Consider the following 23,533-nt stretch of genomic DNA (forward strand, 5'->3'; position numbering starts at 1 on the left):
TATAAAGTTATGCTATAGATTACCCGTCAGACTGATTAGGGAAAGCATTCCTCAGCCCAGCAAGCCACAGCTAATAGCAGGCTAGTTAATGGTGAGTGAGCCCAGGTTTTTCAGCCGTGAAACAACTGAGGACATGGCCTAAGCTTATCTAGAACAGAGAGGGCAGATACTAGAGATGAGTGCAATGGAAAAATTTGTGCTAGATACCAGTAGATAGAGCACTTTGCCAACAAAGGAAATTTGCATTCTTCTATTTTGTACATTATTGTTATAGCGATGTAATTTGCTTACAGCAGAAGCAATTGTTTAAAAAATGCAATATTGGTGGCATTTTGTTCTTCGCGTTTGTAAATTGCACAGAGCGGAAAAAGCGTTTGCATTAGGAAAACAAACTCAGACATGCCAGGCAGCATGAGTTTATGACATTGCAGGAATGCTGCGTGGCGTGGCGCCTTTGAAACAGATGGCCCAGCACAGCGAGAGTGTCGGATCACCCGCTTTAACCTTGTTACCTCACTCTTTCTCACAATAACAAGATCGGCTACTGCAGTTGATCCTCGCTGAAGGGGGAATGCACTAAAGCTGATGTTGAACTGAATGCTCTGCTTGCCGTCCTCTGATCCAGAGAGTCCTAATTTTTCATTTGCAAACGTTTTCAGTATGTGTTTTGAACACCCGTTGCTTCTGGAGGCAGGTATAGCCCCCTGGATGCTAATGGATTGACACCGGCTTTCACCTAGGCTGCCTGTGGCCCTAGATTTCTCATGTGTGCATGTTTTGGAAAATCTCCAATGAGTTCCTCCCAAACTCAGAAAGTTTATTGCCTCTCTTTGTTTTGTTTTTGGATGTGTGTGCCTCCTTCCAACTCTGTAGGACCAACAAAGGCCGGGATATCAAAACCATTAAGTCTCTGCGTGTGCTCCGGGTCTTGAGGCCTCTGAAGACCATTAAACGATTGCCCAAACTCAAGGTAATGCTTAAAATTCTCTGTCCTTGGTTCCATTTCTCCCCAGGTTCAGACAAAATCCTGGTGAGGTAACAATCAGAGTATCCCCCAACGTAGAAGAGAGATCCTTCCTCGTTCCTCTCTCATTGAATTTGAATTCCAGCCTACGGAATTAGGACCAATTCCCTGGTTAGGAAGAGATAGAGTAGTGCTTGTGCTTTATATCAATTACCTTTCGTTCCCAAACCTCAAAGAAATCAACAAACCTTACAGATTGGTTTACAGGTCTCCTACAAACTCAGTCTTCAGTCATGGCACCTTACTAATACGGCTTAAATTTCATATATGACTACTCAGTCATGTAAAGCAGGTGTGGATTCTTAAATGCCCATTTGATGTGGGACTGGGGAACCCTGTTTCGGCACCCACAACATACAGGAATCATTTAACCTGCCACTGCAATGAAAAATATCCTCAACACGAGCCCCCAGATCCTGGGTGCTGATTCCAATAGGCTGATCAAACCCCCAGACCTGGATCCCTCCACCAACAAACTTCGGGAAAGCTCAGCTCTTGATCTAAATGTCTGTCTTTAGATCCCACCAAGGCTGCCTGAGCTCCTTTTGCACTGAGAACTGATCCTTTTTCAGCATTGCAGGTAGTTCTGATGCTTCCACAAGGCTGGCTGAAGTAGCTATCATACCCCCTGCAGTTCTGACTTAATTAGGCTGGCGGAGTCCAGAATAGAGTCCAGAATACTGCAATGGAGCCTGCATGAAGTGTAGACAAAATAAAACAAAATACTCCATTGCAAGAGTAAACTCACAGGGCCTGATTTTTAAAATCAGCCTTCAACTGCTGCAAATGATAGTGCAGAGGTCTAACTATCTCATTTGCCAGTATAGGTAGGAAGGTAGATGTCCAAAGGATTCATTCGTTTTTGCAATTATTACTACTGTTATCATTTGTATTACCGTAGTTTCTGGTACAGTCATGGACTAGGACCCTGTTGTGCTAGGTGCTGCACAAACAGAACAAAAAGACAATCCCAACTGCACTGGCATTTTCACACCCTGGGTTGATCAGAGAACACCTAAATGGAAACTTGAGTTTTAAAAAAAACCAGGCTTATAGTATACTAAAAGCAGCTGAATGCTTTTAAATTAATGACTCATTTAAAAAGTGCACTCCTTTGAGAGTAAGCCTTCTAGAGGTTATTTTTGAAAAGCATATTTTATAAAACAGCAGCGTTCTTTTATCTGAAATCCCTGGTAAGAATGATTACGCTGAAAGAATAAACATCTAGTACACGTAAGGTTATGAATCTCATATCTGTCTGGGGCACCTATCTACAGTTCTTTATTCCTCAGGCCTACCTGCCATACAGGACAGTGTCTTTCGATTGTAATTAGAGATATCCAGTCTGTCTTGTTGTTGGAGGTGAGGCTAAATAAATAAGTGTTCACTAACTGTTCTTAAGTAGTGCTAGTTGTACTATGGTGTCTTGTATCCTGCCCTGAGACATGGTTGTGAAGAACCTTTATATGGTATAAATATCCTTTGTGCCTGTTGGGGCAATGCTTTCCCATAAGTGATTTTGGGATGTTCTGGTCATTTATAAAATAGCTTATTCTGCCTGGGACAGTGTCTGCTTCTGGCATCCTTTTCCTACCAGGAATGAGACACATCTCCTCAGATGTCCTTCTTAGGTAGCTTTGGTCCCACCCTCTGACAAAATACATAGGTTCTGCATGGTGAATCATGCCCTTGGATTTGCCTTCTCCTGCAGGCTGTCTTTGACTGTGTAGTGACTTCCCTGAAGAATGTCTTCAACATACTTATCGTCTACAAGCTCTTCATGTTCATCTTCGCAGTCATTGCTGTGCAGCTCTTCAAGGGGAAATTTTTCTACTGTACGGACAGCTCTAAGGACACAGAGAAGGATTGCATGTAGGTACACCATGCAGCATGCATGATCCAATCTGCTTCCCTGGCAAAGGCATCCACTCCTGCCCGTGGTGTGGAGAGAAGTAGATACATGAAGGGCCAGTAGTGAAAACTCTGGTCTTTCACCCCCTCAGATGCTGGTTAATATCCAGTTTGGGTTGTGAAGTCCTTGGTCATGGGTTGGAGCCACTCCTCATTTCCCAAGAAATCAAAGCCACAAAGCATTGTTTAAAGGACTAGTACAAATGTCTGGACTCCGTGAGGAATGAACTCCTTTCTCATCCTTTAAGTGAAATTTTGCTGCATTTCAGAGCACTGTCCTTGCCATTCTGGGGAGAAGTCCACTGTGGGATCAGTACGGGAAGGCCTGTCTTTAAATGAACAGTGAGCTTCCCATCTCACTTAAAGACAGACTGGTCTCCTCAAGCCAGAGCTGTGCTTCCTTTGCTCCAAGAGCGTCTCCTGCACTATCACTGCTGCTTTCTAGCACATTTTTCAATTAAAAATTCTATGGGGAAAAAACTGATTCTGAATTGCTGCCCTGTTCAAAATGTTCACATTAACTCCTGTGATGGGCTAAGAATCTGGAGGTGCCTGAAGAATTACATGAGCTCTGAACTCTCCTTCTGACACATTCTCTGTTACAAGCTCAGCCTACCAGCTCTCCCTTTTTCCTTCTCTCTTTCATTTGTCTCTCAATCTTTCCCTGACTCTTTCTCCCCACTCTTCTCCCAGTCTGTTTTCTTCTTTCCTTCTCTTTTTGATTGCTTTTTCTCTCCCCTTCTCTGTCTCCTTCAACCTGTTCATCTTGTTTCTCCCCACCTCCAATTTCCTTAATTTTCTCTCCCCATCAAGACTTCTCCATCCTTACAAGGGGAGAAAAGTGTCCCTGCTGCCCTGCAAAGTTAAATCCTCTTCAGTCCTGGCAGTATAAAGAGGTCCTGATGTTAGGGATGGACTAGATGATCTCCTGAGGTCCCTTCCAACCCTGATATTCTATGATTGTCTCCTAACCTTACAGAGGCAACTACGTGGACCATGAGAAAAACAAGATGGAGGTGAAGTGTCGTGAATGGAAGCGCCATGAATTTCACTATGACAACATCATTTGGGCTTTGCTTACGCTCTTCACTGTCTCCACTGGAGAGGGGTGGCCACAGTGAGTATTGTGCTTGGTCCTGTCTGCTTCCAGGTGTCTGTGGGGCACAGGATTCATGAAGAAACCTCATGTTCCCCTTTTGAAGAGCTGTTTAAATAGTAGGGCTAGTAACTGGGTTTCTCCAGGTGGGAAAGGGGTAGAAGGCACTGAGAGAAGAGTTGGGGGGAAGGAGATAGGTCAATAAATTATATCAGTATGTGAGAACTCTCACCAGTTAATGGGTATAGGAGCTTGGTGGAACCAACTCCCTTCTTGGGAGGTGAATGCTGGGACAGTCCACTGCCCTGAGTGGGCCTGAGGGGAATTTGAGGCCAGTCCATCTCCCAGCATAAGTCAGAGGGGAACTCTGTGGGCTAGTTCCACTCACCATGTTGGCAGAACTCAGACAATCCCCTATCATGTGTTGAACAAGGGGGTGTTCTGGGATACCCCTTTTTATGAGGGACGTATGTTTAACTCTGGCAAAGCCCACCGTCCAGGGTAGACAATGGGAAGAGCTCTGGGACTCTTGTAATGTAAGAGAGGGGAATATCTTGTCATGAAACAGGTCGCCAGCATTGTCAGAGTATGTCCATGACTGAGCAGGTTAGGTAGAAGGTTTGCTTTATCACCATAACCAGTATGCACAGTGGGGACAGATGGAGGTGAATATTAAAGGTGGTATCATTTGGTACATGATGTTCTCCTAGTCAAGTACAACGTGGAGAGTCATCCAGAATGGACCAGCCATTGGCATCTATGTGACCCTTTGTGCCTTTCTTTGTCCCTGTATATCCAGGGTGCTGCAGCATTCAGTGGATGTGACTGAGGAGGACCGGGGGCCCAGCCGCAGTAACCGCATGGAGATGTCCATTTTTTACGTGGTATATTTTGTGGTCTTCCCTTTCTTCTTTGTCAACATCTTTGTGGCTCTCATCATCATCACTTTCCAGGAGCAAGGAGACAAAATGATGGAGGAGTGCAGTCTGGAGAAGAACGAGGTAACACATAAAAACTGGAGAGCAGAGGGCAGGATGATTTTGTTTTGCATGTATTGTGGCAACAGACAGCTTCAGGTATAGACCATGGAGTGGTGGAGCTGAGGGCTAAGGCATATTATGTGAAAGCCTGGCTGGAATCCAGTAAAGTTCTCTTCAGCCTAGACTCCAGCTTATGCGACATCTGCCTTCCCTTTGCATTTGCTTCTGGAACGTAGGATGTTTTAATCACATCTGAGTCATTCTCACTGATTACATTTTTGTCCTGACCATCCAGCCAGCAATAGTTCACCAGGCTTCCCAGCTATTTGAAAAGGAGGCTATCGTTATAAAGGAAACCCATGTGTGGCGGCTGTGAATCACCCCTATTGGCACTCAAACATAAGAGCTAGGGAGCTATGTTCCCTCCCCCACCTGCTTCCTTGCCAGAGAGGCTTTGCCCTAGACTGGAAGAGGAAAATGATTTTCCTCATCTGCATTTTATCCGGCATTATTGGTCCATCTAGCCCAGTATCCTGTCTTCCGACAATGGCCAATGCCAGGTGCTTCAAAGGGAATAAACAGAACAGGGCAACTATCAAGTGATCCATCACCTGTCATCCAGTCCTGCCATCTGGCAGTCGGAGGCTTAGGGACACCCAGAGCATGGGGTTGAATCCCTGACCATCTTGGCTAATAGCCATTGATGGACCTATCTTCCATGAACTTACCTAGTTCTTTTTTGAACCCTGTTATACTTTTGGCCTTCACAGCATCCCTGGGCAAAGAGTTCCACAGATTGATTGCCATTGTGTGAAGAAATACTTCCTTTTGTTTATTTTAAACCAGCTGCCTGGTTGGGTGACCTGGTTCTTGTGTTATATGGAGGGGTAAATAACACTTCCCTATTCACTTTCTCAACACCAGTCATGATTTTATAGACCTCTTTCATATCTCCCCTAGTCGTCTCTTTTCCAAGTTAAACAGTCCAGTCTTTTTAATCTCTCCTCACATGAAAGCTATTCCATCCCACTAATCATTTTTGTTGCCCTTCTCTGTACCTTTTCCAATTCTAATATATATTTTTTGAAATGAGGCAACCAGAACTGTACACAGTATTCAAGGTGTGGGCGTACATGTAACTGCCTGGATTTCCTGTGCTGTTACTGCCCAAATGCTCCCAAATAATGGGTGATTTTCAGATGGTAACTTGAGGCCATTTCCTGTCCATGTGGCAATAACCATATCCTGGCCTAAAGAAATGCCAAGGTGGAAGGACACACGTGTTCATTATTCCAGGGTATGGCTATTACTGAGTTCACAGGAAGAACCCTAGTCTGATTCGCCTGGAACGTCTAGCGAAGAAACAATTTTGAGACATAATTCAGTTAAGTTTGATTTTTTATGTTCTGTCAGCTGGATAAAATAAGTAATTGGGGCCGCCAGGTTTGGTGTGATCATGTGGTTTGTAGCGAGCATGTGCATGTGGAGGGCAGTATAGGACACGGGGATCTGTTTAGGAGACAGTTTCTGAAAACAACTGTCACGTAACAGCTCAGTAACTGTACAAGGTCCCTGTGCTCTGATTGTCTAAGTTTATTCCAACTGGGTCTAAACCACAGTAGTAACGTCATTAACTCATGCCGTTATTTTATGCTGAATGTGAATGGAGTGAAATTGATTACAATGCAGTCATGGGAAAATCCTGCATTGTTTCACTCCATCACAGGATATACATTTTGCTGCAGATTATAGTGACCTTCTGCTTATTGGGACAGATCTGTTCCCAACGCTAGGCTTGATTAGCTCAGCTGGGTGCTGGGGAACTCATCATCTCCCAAGATCTCCGAAGGCAGAAGAGTTTTTGTCGGGCTGCGTCTCCAGCATAATGACTGGAGTAGCCTCCATGGCCCCAGGCAACCCACCTAACTCGAGGGGAGGAAGGACCTGAGGATCCTGATAGCGGCAGATACTCTGCCCAATCTCTCCTCAGCTCATCTATCCGGCTGTCAGCACATTTCCGCATAATGACGTACAGGGAACCCCCAGGGACTTGGGATTCGCACAGCTCAGGAGGACAATATTCACTATCTTCCATTCACCTGTAGCAGAGAACCAGTAACAGGGCATCATGGGTAGTGGGAGGAAAGACAAGAAGCTGAGTGCAAGCTAACAGACTTTGTTTTGTTTCAGAGGGCATGCATTGACTTTGCCATTAGTGCCAAACCTCTTACGCGCTACATGCCTCAAAACCGACACACCTTCCAGTACCGCGTCTGGCACTTTGTGGTTTCACCATCCTTTGAGTACACCATCATGGCCATGATAGCACTGAATACCGTGGTGCTGATGATGAAGGTGAGCTGACCGGGTGTACCAGAGGCCCAGGATGGCATGCCTCTGTGTAGGAAATTGGAGAGGAGGTGAAATAGACAGGGGGGGATTTAGAAACTATGTTATTTGTTTTAAGAAGATGCTGGGGTCTTGGCACCCAGGTCCCATCTCATATCATGTCTCTTGGTATAGATGACTAGGAAAACTGATGGGGTCACAGCCTCAGCTCTTACACCAGTGTCTTCATTATTCAAGCAAATATTTCCAGTTTGCACTCAATCCATCGAGCACAGTGCTTGCTGTGAAACCTGAAAGGCAATTAATCCTGATGGCACACAAGGCCAGATTTTCAAAGGGACCTCACCCCAGCCTCTGAAACTGCACCTGCATTTTTCACACCCACGTTAGGAATCTGACTAAATGATCTGCTTGCCCAAATGCAATTCTTCCATCTAAGGATAATTTCTTTTGTCTTCCTTGTGCAGACACTTGCATGTTCTACACTGAGGTGCCAACTTCCATCTCCTCAAATCTTGAGGAGGATGGCTAATACTCTCCTGTTTTAATATGGATCATCTCTGTTGTTGCTTTCCCCATAGCCTGTAGGAAATTCTTTCAAGAGCACAAATGCATACTTGAAAGTTCAGTACACCCTTACATTGTGATCAGGTAACAGGTAACAAACAGTGATGCTGCAACAACAATTGCCTTCAACAGGAGGACCTCATGAATTAGTGGGACACTGGCAATTGTAATGTAATCTGGGCTGATTCTGTGATCAACACCTAGGAGTGGTTGCCACCTGGATGACCCTTCTTCCCCTCAGCGCCATCCTCTTTCCTTAACCTCAGCAGAAACAAAGCAGAAGGGCAGAATGAATATTACTGGATATGTAGCGGGCTTAAAGAAAAGGGTGGGGGGCTTGTCACTTGCCAGTCAATAGTAAAACACATGGGATAAATCTCAGGAGCTTGGGCAAAGTCTAATCCCACCATGGAACTAAAGATTCCTTGTAAGATCCAATTTTGGTAGCTGACTGTAGATGGTTCTGACTCTCTCTCTTTCTGGCAGTACTATTCCGCGCCCTACACATATGAGCTGGCTCTTAAGTACTTGAACATCGCATTTACCATGGTATTCTCATTGGAATGCGTCCTGAAGATCATAGCTTTTGGCTTCCTGGTAAGTGATTGGTACTAGTACTTCATACCAGCTTTGGGTACTCAGTTCAACTGGCAGTGGTAGTGGACTTTGGCTTCCTAGTGTGTAGCTAATACTCTGTTCTTTTGGCATTAGTAATGGGATTTAGCTTCCTGGTATGTAACTGGTATTTAGTTCTGACATCTTCTTGAGTGCTGTACTTATTCTGGGTGTTGGAGTCTTGCTTTGGATTCTTGTTAAGCACCATGACACTGGATGTCTACCAGCTTTCTTGGTCAGTCCAGAGCTTTCCAGATTCCCGGCCCAACATCTGGAGCTTTCCAGATTCCTGAGTCAATATCTTAGAGTGAAATCTCTGGGGTTTTCATTTAATCTGAGCAACTGAGAATCACCCCCACTGCGGAACCCAAATGGTGATGTTATTTTTAATGGACTTTTATATTTTCTGTGAATTTACTGCAGGTGACAGCTTTCAGATTGTCACCACTCCCCACCTGGGCAATTCCGTGTCTAGACCTGTTCAGCCTTTGGCTTTTCTGCTGAGGCTGCTAACCAGGGTGCCAGTTTATTACCAGTTGTGTTGGTGACTGATATTATGTTGATGCCTGTGCACTAGGATCTGGATTGAGTCCACTAATTCCTTTCAACCAGGCCATGAAATACCCATTCATTGATAACTGTTGATCCCAGATTGGAACTGGTGATATAGTGGTGAAAGGCTTCATATTTAATTAGCATTCCCTTGAGTCTCAGCCATTCACCACTGATTATCTCATTATTCAGACCAAGGAATGTGGTGTTTGTGAACATAACACTTTTTCTTGTCTTCAGCTACTCTTGGGAAAAGCTGATTCTGTTTTTTTTTTCATTTCTTTTTCCTTTTGTTTCTCACCTGTCCTGCTGGATGACATCTGGTTGCTCTCCACTATGACAGTCCAGCATATGTCACACTTACATTAAACTATTTCTGTTAGATTGCAAGAGGCACAGGGCAGTGACTTTTTTGTTGCAAGCTTATGAGGAGCAATGTACACATATTGCACTTGATAAATAATAATTAATAGTGATAACCAACCTCCGAGACATGGAGACAGAATATTGAGCCAGTCAATGGACAGTTCTGTGAGTGCAAAGAGCCCTCCTCTATCCCAACAGCATGTGTGCTTGGGGTGCATAGCACACCAGCAACCCTTTTCTGAATCATGGATCTATCTATCTAGGAGGCAGCATGGTCTAGTGTTTAGAGCAAAGGACTGGGAATCAAAAGACCTGGATTCTGATCCTGGCTGCATGTCTGACTTCCTGGGCTCTCAATCTCTCTCTGTCTCGCTTTCTCTATCTGTCAGATGGGAACAATGATACTTATACACCCCTTTAAAACACTTTGATTTCCTCAAATGGAAGGTGCTATGTAAAGGCAAAGTGTTATTGGTAGGCCCGTTCCTGAAGTTCTTATTCAGGCAAAACTTCCATTGACTTCAGAAGTTGTAGATAGCCATTTAGGCACCTGATTGTATTTAATATTCAGTTGCATAGATATTCTGCTGCATAGTTTAAATAGACAACTGTGTCTCTGGGCTCATCCACTTGTGATTGTGCCTTCAGGCAGGATTGCAGTAGTTTCTCTGTTCTTATAGTCACCTTTTGACAATGCAAGAGAATTCTGTGCCTTCTTTTAGCGGTTTGGCCTATTCAACGCAAGGGTTATCTTATAGAAAATCTGCCTCACCATATATATGTTCTGGGCTACAACCCCCTGAGGCACAAGACAGTATTCCAGAGGCTGGTTGCATAGAAAGAGGACAGTATCTGTGGTGGTGGTGGTGGTGGTGATCTGTGAAGACTTGGCATGTGTTTCAGCGTTGTTGAATCTGAGATCATTGTGCTCCCCATCCACATATTTTTGATCTCTTTGCAGAATTATTTCCGGGACACCTGGAACATCTTTGACTTCATCACCGTGATTGGCAGCATCACAGAAATCATCTTGACAGACACCAAGGTGAATATTCTGACCTTGGACATTCGTACCAGCGATTGAAGGCGGGAGGGGGGTGCCTTGCTCCTTTCCTTTCCTTGGGGGTGGAGGATAGACGTGGTGATTTTTGCCTTCTTCTGATTGTTTGATCTTCTTGCAGCTGGTGAACACCAGCAGCTTCAACATGAGCTTCCTGAAGCTGTTCCGGGCTGCTCGCCTCATCAAACTGCTCCGCCAGGGCTACACCATCCGTATCCTGCTGTGGACCTTTGTGCAGTCCTTCAAGGTAAAGGACACATTAGTCTCCCCTGTGGGGGGCAGGTGTGGTGGAGGAACATTTACTCAACTTGTGTCATTCTTAGAATCATAGAATTGTAAGACTGAAAGGGACCTTGAGAGGCGATCTACTCCAATCCCCTGCACTCTAGGCAGGACTAAGTATTATTCTTATGATATTTATGAATTGTTGGGGTTCAGAAAGAATGAGAAAATTTTGGATCAGCATCCAAGTTGTAGAGAGTTTATATGAACCAACCCTCTGAACTTTTTAAAATTAACCCACCTCTAATTCTAAATGCAGAAGGGAGAAGCAGTAAAAGCTTCCTTGCAAAAAATGGAGGGGAGGGGACTGCACCATTCAAGAGGGTCCTTGGAGGTCTTTTTGGATGTGCTCATTTGCATATCAGTACCCAGCATGGTTTGCCAGCTGTTTGCCAGCGGCACTGTCTGGTGTGGTGCTTTTGCATTGGCTAAATTCTTTGTCTGTATTTTGTAAATCGCAATTATGTGGCATTTTAATTTCTAGTCCCTGTATTTGTTTTGGAATTCAACAGTCGAGAAGATGTTGCACCATTCCAGCAAGGAGTGTGATTCTGATTGGTTCTTTGCAACTAATTGCAATAGGCCATAGGGGGCTTAGCACAGTTCACAAGCTATTGCATTTTACTAATATTCTGAAGCCTCTACCTTGCTAAACCAGACTATTGTGTATTTCCCTTTCAGGCCCTCCCATATGTCTGTCTCTTGATCGCTATGCTTTTCTTCATATATGCAATCATTGGGATGCAGGTAAGCAAAAGCGTCCAGGTGTGCGTATGCTCCTACAAGGCTGCTTCTCTCTGGGGCAGTGGTCCACTCTGTCACCCACTTTAGCATTATCCAGTCTAGCATCTGCTTACTGTATTGGAGTCTGTTGACCAGGACAGGTGCTGAAGAGGTTTGAAGGCTTGCGCATTAAGAGCTGCAGTGTTTAATACACCCACAGGTTGCAGTGTGTGTCCCCCAGAATCCTCTGGCAATGTACATATCCAGACTGCCTTCTCCAGGATTATGTCACCATGACTCCAGTGATGTAGTACACATGGATGGAACTCTTCCTGTGGCTTACATCATCAGAGATCTCTCATATTATGCTCAGGTGGGCAATCCATGTGGACAGCTCAGTTTACCTCTTTCTTTTCAAGCAGAACTTTATAGTGCCTAAAACCTTTCGAATGACTCAAGTCCCACTAATGTCTGGCCCCAACCTGCAGAATCCAGTTCACAATTAACATCCTGCCTGAGAGGGTCCTTGTGAGAGCCCTTGTTGATTTGGTTCCTCTCGCTAATCTCTGTTGCCCAACATCCTTGTATTGGTTTGGGAAGGCCTCGTGTTGCAGAAACCGGGGCTAGGGCCTGATTCTGCAGTTGAAGTCAATGGGAATTGAGGGTACTCAGTGCTTTGCAGAACCAGGCTTTTAGGCCCCAGTCCAGCAAAGCGCGTAAGCACAGGAGTAGCCCCACTGTAGGTCAAGGGGGTTGCTCGTGCATTTAAAGTTAAGCAGATGATTACGTGGTTTGCAGGATTGATCTTGTGGTTTGAAGACTGTCCAAGACCCACACACAATCTCTGGGAAGGCAGCTTTGGCTATTAATACTCAGGGCTTCGTTCTATGGTGATCGAGGCATTGTGACAACTAAAACTGCCTAATGGTCACAGCTGGGAAGTGCTTTGGGTGGGGGGGGGGGTTGTTGCTAGGGCTGTCATTGCCACCTGCTCTGGATAGAGAATCTGGTTTTCTTTGTTTAAGTGGAAATTTATTTGTTTAGTGGGTTTTCCCCCCAAAATTTGACTGACTATGCTCTATTGATCTATTTTTGGCCACTTTCCCCTGCCTCTCCACCCCACATCCAGGCTTTCTCAGCCCCTCACAATTGCCATCAGATTTAATCCCCCTTGTAGTGCGATAGTATTTGATTTGTTTTAACACCTTTGTGAACAAATTCCCCAAGCAGTGGTGAGTGGGTGGTGTTTGAGCAAAATAGCTGGAGGCAGAAAATATTCTACAATTACACATTCTGAAAACCTTTGTGGAAAAAATAGTCAGCGGTTAGGGTATTTTTAGGTATGCTGAAAGTAGAATAGATATGTAATGATACAAACACAATACTTTTCCTCTCCAAAGTACTTTCCAAACACAAACTTATTCAGCCTTACAACACCTCAAGGTTGTAGGTCACTACTATTATCCCCATTGTACAGATGGGAAACTGAGGCACAAGTTAAGTGTCACTGTCAGAGTCAGATTTAGAATTTAGGACTTCCTGGCTCCAGTTCTGTGTTCAGCCCATGCCTCTTTCTCAAGAGGCATGTACTCAGAACACACTGAAACACACACAAGATGCACTGAAAATCATATCTAGATGTCTTAGATACTTACACGGCTCCAATTGCCATAATATCTGAGCATTTCACAATCTTTCATGTATTGATGTGTACCAGAAATGTCTGCACATATATTCAATAAGCCGGATTCTCCCGTCATTTATTACCGATGTGTTGGCTTCATGGAGTTGCACCAATGTGCTTTGAGAGAGGGGAGAATTTAACCCAAGGCATTACTACCCTTTTACAAAGGGAACCTCTTGATAGCATACCGTGAAAAGCATTTGACGGCTTTCCTGATCTGCTTTTCTGAAGGAGGCAGCTGCTGGCCAGATGGATTCCTCACCATCCCCGCATATGTGTGTCTGTCTGTGTTAGTGCAGTCCCTCCCTTGGTGACAGCCAGCAGAACTGCTCTCTGACCTGAAGGGTGCACTCCAGCAGAAGGAGCAGCCTCTGTGATGTGTAATCCTCACTGAGATCAGACCAGCTGTCTGCTCCACGGGCAGGTGGGAGGGAACATAACCGATTCCAGTCCCTGGCTGCACAGGTCGGGGCACTTCCTGGCTTGGCAATTCTTGTGTGTTGAGTTTTCTTTCCTTTTTGCTCTTAGGTTTTTGGGAATATCAAATTAGATGAAGAAAGCCACATTAACCGTCACAACAACTTCCGCAGCTTCCTGGCCTCCCTTATGCTTCTTTTTAGGTACACGTGCGTTTTGAATCATAACTAAACATCTCAGTTTTAGCCCATTTCGTCCCTACCTGAGTCAAAATGCTGAAGGCCTGCCTGGCTGCATGAGTGTCTGCCACAGCAGATCAGCTGGGGTGCCCCAGCTAGAAAATCGGGTGGGGATCACAAGTCACCCTAGCTCCACACACACAGCAATGGCTTTTCAACTTTACACTTGGAGCTGTTAGTCTCCCTGTCCTATGTGGGCTGCTGACATTCAGGCATTGGGTTTCTGACTTGTGGAACTTGCTGCTGCAGGATAGAAATGAAACAGCTGTGTCTGAACAGTATCTGCAGTCATGCCATCTAGGTCGGAATTCAAGGGTCCTTTCTCCTTTTGCTTTAGGGCATAAGATGATCACTAGCTGGAGTCAGGAAGCCACCTTGCCTCCCACTGTAATACAGTGCTGTACACTTTAGTTCATTATGGGGGCTTTATGCCATCTTCAGAAGCCGCTGGCATTGGTTATTGGTAGATACCATAAGTTCTGAGGTGGCAGATTTTATTTCCAAAGGGGGAGGTGGCGTGAATTTCCAAGCATCCCGCTCATATGTAGTAAAGTTGTGGAGCAGTGAGGGGCTCTGCTTTGACCAGCTGTTAATGGTGGGTGTGTTTTGGATGCAGGAGTGCCACGGGTGAGGCGTGGCAGGAGATCATGCTGTCATGCCTGCAAGGCAAAGGCTGTGAGCCAGACACCACGGCAACGTCCGGACAACATGAGAACGAGCACTGTGGCACGGATCTGGCTTACGTGTACTTTGTCTCCTTCATCTTCTTTTGCTCCTTCCTGGTGAGTTCACCTCCTTCCACCCCATTGATCTCTCAGTTCTCGGGAGGACTGAGCACTGACTGCTCCCAACCCAGGGACATCCCCACCCCATTCTACCCTACTCTACCCTCCACTGCTCCACGATGGGTGCGATTCACTCTGCAAAGAGACTCGGAGAGATCTCGCCTTCTGTTCTCTGCTCCAGGCTCCGTTACCCTGGCGTGACCCCTGGTTGCTAAAGAAGCTAGCACTCTTACACCAGGGACAGCAAGAAATGTTCAAGAAGGGTTTTATCACTGTAAGAGCCATGCCTAGCTGGTTTCAGGGACAGTGGAAAGGAGGGGCTGTTCTGACCCAGAGGCCTGTCCCTTTCATCATGAATGCAACTCAGCAGGATTTTGCCCTGCACCTAATTTAGGATTTCAAATGATCTGCCATGTGACTGTCAGTATGGAGAGCAGGCCCACCTGCTCTCTGGGTCAAGGCGATGTACGTGATCTATATCTGCCTCCTATCCCTATTTTTTCATTTAACAGGGAAGTTGTGGTTGCAAAAGATAATGTATGCTCTCTGAGGCAGGAAACTGTGGGGAGTTACAGTTGTCCCCCCACCAGTGTGCGCATGCACACACACACATTTGAGCCTACTCCTGGAGGGGGGAAGTGATCTCAATTGTTTTGTAAAAAGGGGGTGCAGTCAGGAGGGTGCGTGGGAAAGGCACCATTCGGGCTTGCACTGAATCAGTTGACACTCAGCCTGTGGCTCTTGGCATCCCTACATGTAGCTGATCAGAGCGGGTGGTATCAGTCCATGCATCCAATCATAGCTTCACTTACACTGTCTGGTCTCAGTTCGCAGTTGCTTCCTGGTAATCCATTCAGTGGTAAAGTAGCTCTCCAGGTCCTCAAGGCTGGGAACCACTATGCCTCCAGGGAGACATGAGCTACACTGGAAAAAAGCCATTGTAGTGCCAGAGAAGAATATCCAGATGGAGAGTATATAGTCATAATAACTATAGCACCAGTTACAGTAATTCTGGTAAATTTCCTTGTAAAGCAAAGCCCTTAAGCCAGAAATGCGATGGAGAACCCCAGTTACAGTCGGCTGTCTAACTCTGCCCATCCTTCATAAGGAAGGCAAAGGTGTGGTATAGAGAAACTGCGGGTGAGAGGGACAGACAGAGAGACAAGAGGGGACATGGTATGTAAGGGAAGGTAATAATAAAGAGTAGAGCCCTGGGCATGAAACGCGATGCTCCAAATGTAATGGTGAAGTATCTTGGTGGCAAAAGGTCATTGCCCCCACTGTAAACCCCTCAGCTAAAGAACGCTGTGGGGTTTGGAAGGCACTTCAGAAGGCATTGGCTAGATCTCCTCACTTCTGTGCTCTTTGATCCCTGGCTCAGCCAAGTGACTGTTGTGAGGAGAGCCCAGATGCTGCTCAGATTCTCACTGGTTAGCTAGACATAGCCCAGGGGAGTAATGCTGATGTACTAACCCTTTCTGCTGCTTGCCTCTTGCCCAGTGTGGTGTGGTTCCTTATTCATGCTCTCGGCTGCCTGACGGTTAAATGCTGGTGTTTAGTGGGACGTTCAGATCAGCACAATCCACAGCTCCCAAGCGTAATGGGCGCAGGTCAACATGTAACGTGTCAGGGAGGAGTCCTCTGCCTGTGTGCTACTGACACACCAAAGAGAGGCTATTTCCATTGTAATACACTGTGCACCTAGTCGGATGCTGGGTTTGAAAATATTAGTATTGATCTGTGTGACAATTAAGCATCTGATTCTGTAGCTGCTCCATGCATGCACTTCAATAGGAGTTCTGTGCATGGGGGAGCTGCCACAAAACTACCATGCTATTTATTTACAGATTCCTTTTTCTTCTGTCTTCTTCCATATATTACTCTCCCATCTTCCCTCCCTCTTTTATGCTCTGTCTCTATCTCTCCATCCCTTTCTCTGTGTCTCTTTCCTTTTCACTTAGATGCTCAATCTGTTTGTGGCTGTCATCATGGACAATTTTGAATACCTGACTCGGGATTCCTCCATCCTGGGGCCTCATCACTTAGATGAGTTTGTCCGGATCTGGGCGGAGTATGACAGAGCTGCGTGGTATGTAGCCAACTTCCTCCTCCTTTCCCTGGCCTCTCAAAGCCCCTTTTTTTGGGGAACCCATTTGGCTGTAATACCTGGGACAATCAGGGAAGGGAAGGGAATCAGAGCTGCTGGAACACGCAGCTGTGAGAGGAAAATACTGGCTGGCTCCTGGGAGGTCCAATGGTAAAGAGCCTCCCTCCTGTTCATGGGCTTCCTTATAGCCCCCTGGGCACCCTGCTCCTTTGGTAACTAGCGATGGGCTGAAGTCCAAAGGTTTTGGCTGCTTCTTTTCAGAGGATAAGTACAGTGTTTATCCAAACCTTTGGATGTTCCTACTGCATCCCTCTCTGTAGCTCCTCTGGCAGCCCCCAGCTACCTCCGCACACCGCCACCTTCCAACTGTTGGCTCTGGATCTTCCTCTTTTCCTATTTTCCTCCTGCCAATCAGATTCCCACACCCTCAAGACAATCTGCGAGCAACTGTCCATCCTCCAGCCCCCAAATACTTTGTGCACCGGAGTGTGCAAAATCGCCATTTGAATCAGTGTGTGAGCCCAGCAGAGAGGCTGCGAAGGTAGCTGGACTCCTGCTAATTTAGCTGCTCAGGACCTTATTCAAACATTGAGAAAGGGTTGAGATGCTTTGGATGGGGATGAGCCTGAGGACAGGGCTAGATTTAATATGGCCAATGCACTTCCCCCATCCTTGCTGAGACAAGAGAAGGCTTTTGAATCCTTTAATGATTCCTCAGGCAGCCTCTCCAGGATCCCTCTGAAAAGAGAGTTTCCACTTGGGAGAGCAAGTTAGTCTAGCGCTGCCACACTGGAGAAGAAGCATTGCGTCAGGGTGGTCTCTCACATGGCCATTGGGGTGGAGCCAAAAGTGCTTTAGGGTGACTGCTCCAGACACAACCCCCAGCAGTGCTCCAGGAAGGCTGCTTTCAGCCTACATGCCGGAGATCACTGGGAGTGTTCCTGGGGCAGCTTACTGAGATCTAACCCTCAGCAGCACTGGGAGTGCATCAGGGCTGCTGGTCACATCATCAACCCTTCTCGGCATTAGGAATACTGCGAGTGCCCTCTCTGGGTGCAGATCCTCATTGGCACCACGAGTGCCACAGGGCTCCATCTCCTGTCGGTGTTGGGTCAGCACTTTGGGCAGCCTCTTTGAAACCACGTACACTCGGTGCTGCATCAGCTTCAGGCACGAGATGATGTCAGCTCCGGAACTCTGCTCCAATTGGAAGCTCACCATTTGGAATCAATCCACCTTCACATTTTTGCAACCTGATTTATTGCTTACTGAGAGCTAACCCAGGCAGTGATTGTTCCTAACATTATCTGTCCTTAGCATGATCCACTTCAGCACCTTTTCCAGCCTGACTCAAGTTAGCCGTCTCCCCAAGACTGCTTCTCATCGGCAGCATCCCAGGCTGTGAAAGCATCACCAAGGTTGGAATAGGCAGGGCTGTCCTCTTATCAGACACCCATGCATCGTACAGTCCTGAGACTTCAGTGTGTGATGCTGTAGAGCAGAGAAGCTGTGGTCATGTAGACCTGGGAGGTCCAAGCAATGCAAAGCAGGCTCATTCTCTCCTCAGAAGGTTGGGAAGGGCGACATCTTGATACCAGCACTTTCTAGTGCCCTTTGCCCTGGGAACTGGGTGCTACGATGGGTTCTTCAGTCCAGTCACAGAAAGAACCTGCTGTCAGGCCCTGTGGATGGCATTTTCCAGATGTGGTGCAGTGCCTGCTCTCACTCAGGTCTCACAAAGCAAGAGAGCCCAGGCTGTTTTGTCATGGAGTCTAGCTGGTTATTATAGGAAACACCAGGAGGAAACAAGCTGCTCTATGTTAATTTTAAAATTGATGGCAGCTCTAATCCCCGTCACTGAGTGGGGAAGGATTACCAGATGTGAGCGAGTCCTGTCACCTGAAAGGGGCAGCGAGTCTAAGTGCTGAGAAGGGGATAGATCAATAAATACTGTAAATGAATGTCATCAGAGCCCCCAGCTACATTAAATAAAGAGACCCATAGGGATGCCATGTGCTCTGTCCAGTCGCCTGCACTCTGTTATGAATGGTTTTGCATAGACAAGTTAGGTTATCCTTGGCCAGTGATGGAAAAGTACCTAGGGTATGGGAGGAAAGTGAGGCGGGACCAGAGGAAATAACAGACAAAGCAGCTTCACTCCGTGGCTTCCTAATAGTGGCCAGGGAGGCTGCAGTGGTCTCTGCCACTGAGCAGTTGTGTGGCTTTGGGCAAGTTACTGTAACTCTCCATGCCTCAGTTTCCCTATCTGTAAAATGGAGTTAAAACATACTCATCTACTGTTTTCATATAACAGAGGATTGATTAATGGATTTCTATAATGAACTGACCATGTGGGAGCAAATTCTCTGCTGGTATAATTGGGTGCAACTCCATAAAAGTGCAAAGATTCCTAGAACCCTAAACAAGTAGTTGTGTACTGATGTACAATCATGTCCTTGGATTTCAGATCACTCTGACCAGTCGTAGACTTGTGATATGGCATTATTGGGACTTGGGGTATCTGAGCTACTGCATGTTTAGGGCAAGCCTTTCCACGGGGAATCCCCAGTTTGGGTGAAAATGAGGGTGCTAACCCCTTTGGAATGGAGAAGATGGTAGCTATGCTTATATGGTGGTGACTTTTCACAGCCTTCTCCAGTCTGGGTCTGTTGGAGCCAGAAGGAGAGAGACATGGACCTGAACTGGGTCTCTCACCCCTGGTTAAGCTCTCGTTTCCTCTTCTCCATTATCTCAGTGTCCTATTAACCCACGTGTGCTTCCTTTACAGCGGCAGGATCCCGTATAAGGATATGTACAAATTAGTACGGGTGATTTCGCCTCCTCTGGGCCTGGGAAAGAACTGCCCCTACAGGGTGGCGTGCAAGGTTTGCCTCCCAGTCCCCAGCCATAACCTGGCAACGGGACACACCATTAACCCCTCCTTCACCCTCCTCTGCTCCACCACCACTGCGTCTCACAAGGGAACCCTCACGTTGCTTTCCTTCGAGTTTAAAGAGGTCCAACCCCCCCCAGAACCAGCAGCTGTTACCTTCGGGAAGGGCGGAGGGGTATCCGTCTCAGAGTCCCATTGATGTGGAATTAGACAAATTTATTCCTTTGCCTTCTTCCCTAAAGCAGAGAACCCTGGAGTTCCCAAAACACTCGTGCAGTGTGTGAATGTTGCCTGTGGCCCAGAGAAGGCACCTTTAATTCCAAGAATCACAGAGCTATCCCAATGGGAATTCTTTCCTATGATGAATGGAGACCAAATATTGTTTACAGATAGGGTATGAGGATGAGAAGGAATAAAAGCCAGAGGTGCGGGGATGTCACCGGAAAGAGGAAGCGCAAACTAGAAAGGAGAACGAGGCAGGGGGCCGAGGCAAAGACCCTGTTGATCAATTGCTGGAATCCTGTTCAGAGGTTTGGTCACTGTGGTAGCTCACAGGACACTGCAGTCTTTTACCATGGTGCACAGTGGCTATGAAGAACTGTTACATAATGGTGACAAATGGGGACCACAGCTCTTGGTTTGCCATGATGCAAAAAGACGACAACTCAATGGAGCAGGTGACCCATTGGGACTCCAGCAGCTGGACTCAATGGCTTCTGGTTTATTCTGATCTTCCCCCCAGTCCAAGATATCTGGGCTGTGCCTCTCTTCCAGCAGCAATTCAGACTTGACTATGAGGCTCTTGGCCATGCTCTGCCACTGTTTGTGCTAAATTCTCTGCCTCTGGCAAGGCAAACAAAGCAGCCACTCGGCACCCCAGCCAGATCCTTTGCCGTCCCATCTTTTCAAGCTCATTTTGGGGCAGCGGTGAGCAAAATCTTCCTCCCATCTGCCTCCTCTTCTTAAGGGGGCCCAAATTTCTGCATCAGAACAGGACAACCCTCTGAGCTCCTTCTCCACATTTATTCTCTCCCAACTTGGCAGAACAGGTCAGGTGGAACAAGCAGAAAAACCAGAGATGCTCCTTTTGGGAGGAGACTCTCTTGGGAGTTGCAAAAGTGGTGCTCTGTGCCACCATCGTTCCCAGTCTACAGTCCCTCACTCCACCAGGGAAGGGGGTTCAGAGTTTGGATGACATAGTGTAGCCTCCGCATCCACCCCCACCTCCCCATCATCAGCTCAGGATACCTTCACGAGAGTGTGGGTCAATCATCTTCAGCGCCTGGAATTCAACAAGCTGGATGTTCCTCAATGACCTTGGGGATAGCACAAAAGTCCCCTGAACCCCTGTGGTCCAGTCCAAAAGCGAAAATCCCCAGTGGCTTCACCCCTATGCTCAAGTGGATAATGGACTTGCATGGTGAAGAGACTGCCATGCTTTCCAACTTTCCTTCTCAAGCGGGGGATCTCAGCTTTTTCAGGGTAAATGTATCCCAGCATTTCCTCATCAGTTACAGAAGCCCGTCCCACCCCACCAGGGGCTGAGCCCCAACAAAGAAAATAGACTTATCTCTGATGTGGTTGAGAATCCTCCTCCAAAAGGCAAAAGAGAAGCAAAATGGCTAGAAAACACAAGAGAGGCCAGAAAGCATCCCAGATCCTCCTCTTCCTTCACCAGCTCCTTCGCCACACCATAGGAACTCTTGGCTTCCCAACATAGCCCTGTGCCAGAGAAGCAGAGAGGTTCTTTCCCTGAGCATGTTTGAAACCATGGGGAGTAGGCTAAAGCCAAGAGCAAATCTCTCCTGTCCAGAATTATAAGAAAAGTTGGCATGTCCCTCCATCCCTCCTTTGCAGAAGTCATTTGGAAAGAGTGGGAGATTCCTGACAAAAGGCTTGGTTGGTTAGTCCTGAAATTCCACAGGGGCTGAGAAGCCAAAGACTCTATCTTCATCTTCCTTTCAGCCAGTGCACCAATGGCCTTCCTGGCAAAGGGCATGGTAATTTTTGCTGAAGGTTCTTTCTTCCCATAATACCCTGCAGACAAGAAGATAGAAGACATGATCAGAAGGGACTTCTAAGTTTCTTCAGCTGCCCTAAGAGTCTCACTGACAACCACCCGCTTCACAAAAGCCACAGTGTCCTGGTGCAACAACCTAAAAGGCATCAACCTCCTTAGAACTACGACAAATGGAATTCACTGCTCAAGAAGTTACAGTCATAGCAGGTGGATTCATGGGCATTACACTTTTCAAGCCTGAGAGTCTAGCTGACAGGTAGATATGGAAGAGAGTTGCAGTATGAATACTTTGGAGCCCCAGACTCTCCCCCTACCCATTCTTCAGTCCTTCTCCAACTTCAAGAGATGCTGAGAAGCATCGATCCATCCTGAAGGAGATCTTTCACGTCCCAGAGCTAGGGACAGAACAGCCTGTCTCTCAGCATGAAAACTGCTTGGAACTCTCCCCTCAATTCTTCATAGTCAGATAAAGATCTGGGGGAGTGTGGGCTATCTTAGAGCTCTAGAGCTGGACCGGTCAATGAAGGTGGTGAAATTCAGGATGGAGACACTAGCTTCCACTACCTCCACGGTGTCAAGAAACCCAGCATCTTCCATCCATCTTCACCTGCAACTCCTGGGTCTTCTGGGCTTATACATAGAAATCACTTGATGGGCTAGAGTGCCCATGAGAGAGCTTCAGGGATTCCTATTACAGGTCTAGAACCAGTGCTTAATTTGCAATGAAAGAGGGGCTGGGACTCAAGCCATTAAGTGCAGGGACACAAGCAATTTTTTGACTTTCATAACTGGCACAGCAAATCCAGAGGTGCTGGGGCTATGAACTGCCAAGCTGAGAGGTGCTGGGTCTCAGCCCCAGCAAGCCCCAGCACAAATTAAGTACTTCCTAGAACCATTCCCAACAAGAGATGCAAAGGAAAGGAGAGGTGCCACCCACAATTGGTGAAAACAGGAGGCACACATGATGGTACCATTCTCCCTCCACAATCCACATCCAAAAATTCTGACCACAAACACCAGCCTTTCAGGTTGAGGAGCACACTTGGGACCCACGGGGCACAAGGAACGAATTTAGGATCAAAGAGAAAAAAGTGATCAGGCTCTTGATGACTCAAGAAGAGGTGAAGAAGGAGCACACGCTGATTCGTTTAGATGGGACAATGGCTATCCCATGCATAAATCCACAAGAAGGAAGGTCTAAATTCTAAAGGGATGGAGATAGGCTACTGGGCAGATGTTGCTTGGCCTCCATCAGGACAATGCACAATAATGGGACACTGAATACAAAAGCTGTCTGGCTAGGCCATCAGCAGACAGACACATCAAAGTGGTCACTAAAACGAGAAGTATTCTAGCTGAGATCCAACAAGCTAGGTTCCCCCAGAGGTACCTATTCACATTCAGTCAGAACATGAAAGCAAAGCTCTTCATCAGCAACATAGACCAGAAATTGCTGGGAACGGAAACTCTGATTCACTGATTAGCCAAATCTGCTTCTCTGTGCCACCCACTTCCCTTCTACTACTACTAGAAAGAGAGATTAAAAGATTTTTTTTTAAAAGGTGGAAGTGATGGTCATTCTTGCCACAAATTGTCCAAGATGGTCACCATGGTTCAGCCCTAGTGGAGCAGTCACAGAAGCCTCCAGTTCACCTTCCCAACAGACTGGATCTTTTATTCTGGAATCCACTCCTGCGTCACAGCCCAGACTATCTGAGCCTGACACTTTGGCTGTTGAACAGTAATTCCTAACCAAGATGGGCAGTGCAAGGCCGTGTATAATCCCCTGCAGGCTTTCTGCCCTTTCCATTTATGCAAAGCATACAAACAGGATTCTCTTAGTGGTACTAAGATGGGAAACAA

At 46.6% G+C, this 23,533-nt stretch overlaps 1 protein-coding gene across 1 annotated transcript in view; it reads left to right on the top strand.

Annotated features, from left to right (window-relative positions):
* CACNA1E (calcium voltage-gated channel subunit alpha1 E) overlaps window positions 1–23,533 on the top strand; it is a 210,016-nt gene that overhangs the window by 166,629 nt on the left and 19,854 nt on the right. The window contains exons 25-36 of the mRNA XM_034779013.1: window positions 874–970; window positions 2,736–2,896; window positions 3,915–4,052; window positions 4,831–5,032; window positions 7,202–7,366; window positions 8,414–8,524; window positions 10,422–10,505; window positions 10,642–10,767; window positions 11,484–11,549; window positions 13,738–13,829; window positions 14,482–14,647; window positions 16,612–16,739. Of these exons, the coding sequence (XP_034634904.1) occupies window positions 874–970; window positions 2,736–2,896; window positions 3,915–4,052; window positions 4,831–5,032; window positions 7,202–7,366; window positions 8,414–8,524; window positions 10,422–10,505; window positions 10,642–10,767; window positions 11,484–11,549; window positions 13,738–13,829; window positions 14,482–14,647; window positions 16,612–16,739 (1,536 nt within the window). The remainder of the gene's footprint in view (window positions 1–873; window positions 971–2,735; window positions 2,897–3,914; window positions 4,053–4,830; window positions 5,033–7,201; window positions 7,367–8,413; window positions 8,525–10,421; window positions 10,506–10,641; window positions 10,768–11,483; window positions 11,550–13,737; window positions 13,830–14,481; window positions 14,648–16,611; window positions 16,740–23,533) is intronic.

Source organism: Trachemys scripta, chromosome 8 (assembly GCF_013100865.1).
Source record: "Trachemys scripta elegans isolate TJP31775 chromosome 8, CAS_Tse_1.0, whole genome shotgun sequence".
NCBI classification, from domain to species: domain Eukaryota; kingdom Metazoa; phylum Chordata; order Testudines; family Emydidae; genus Trachemys; species Trachemys scripta.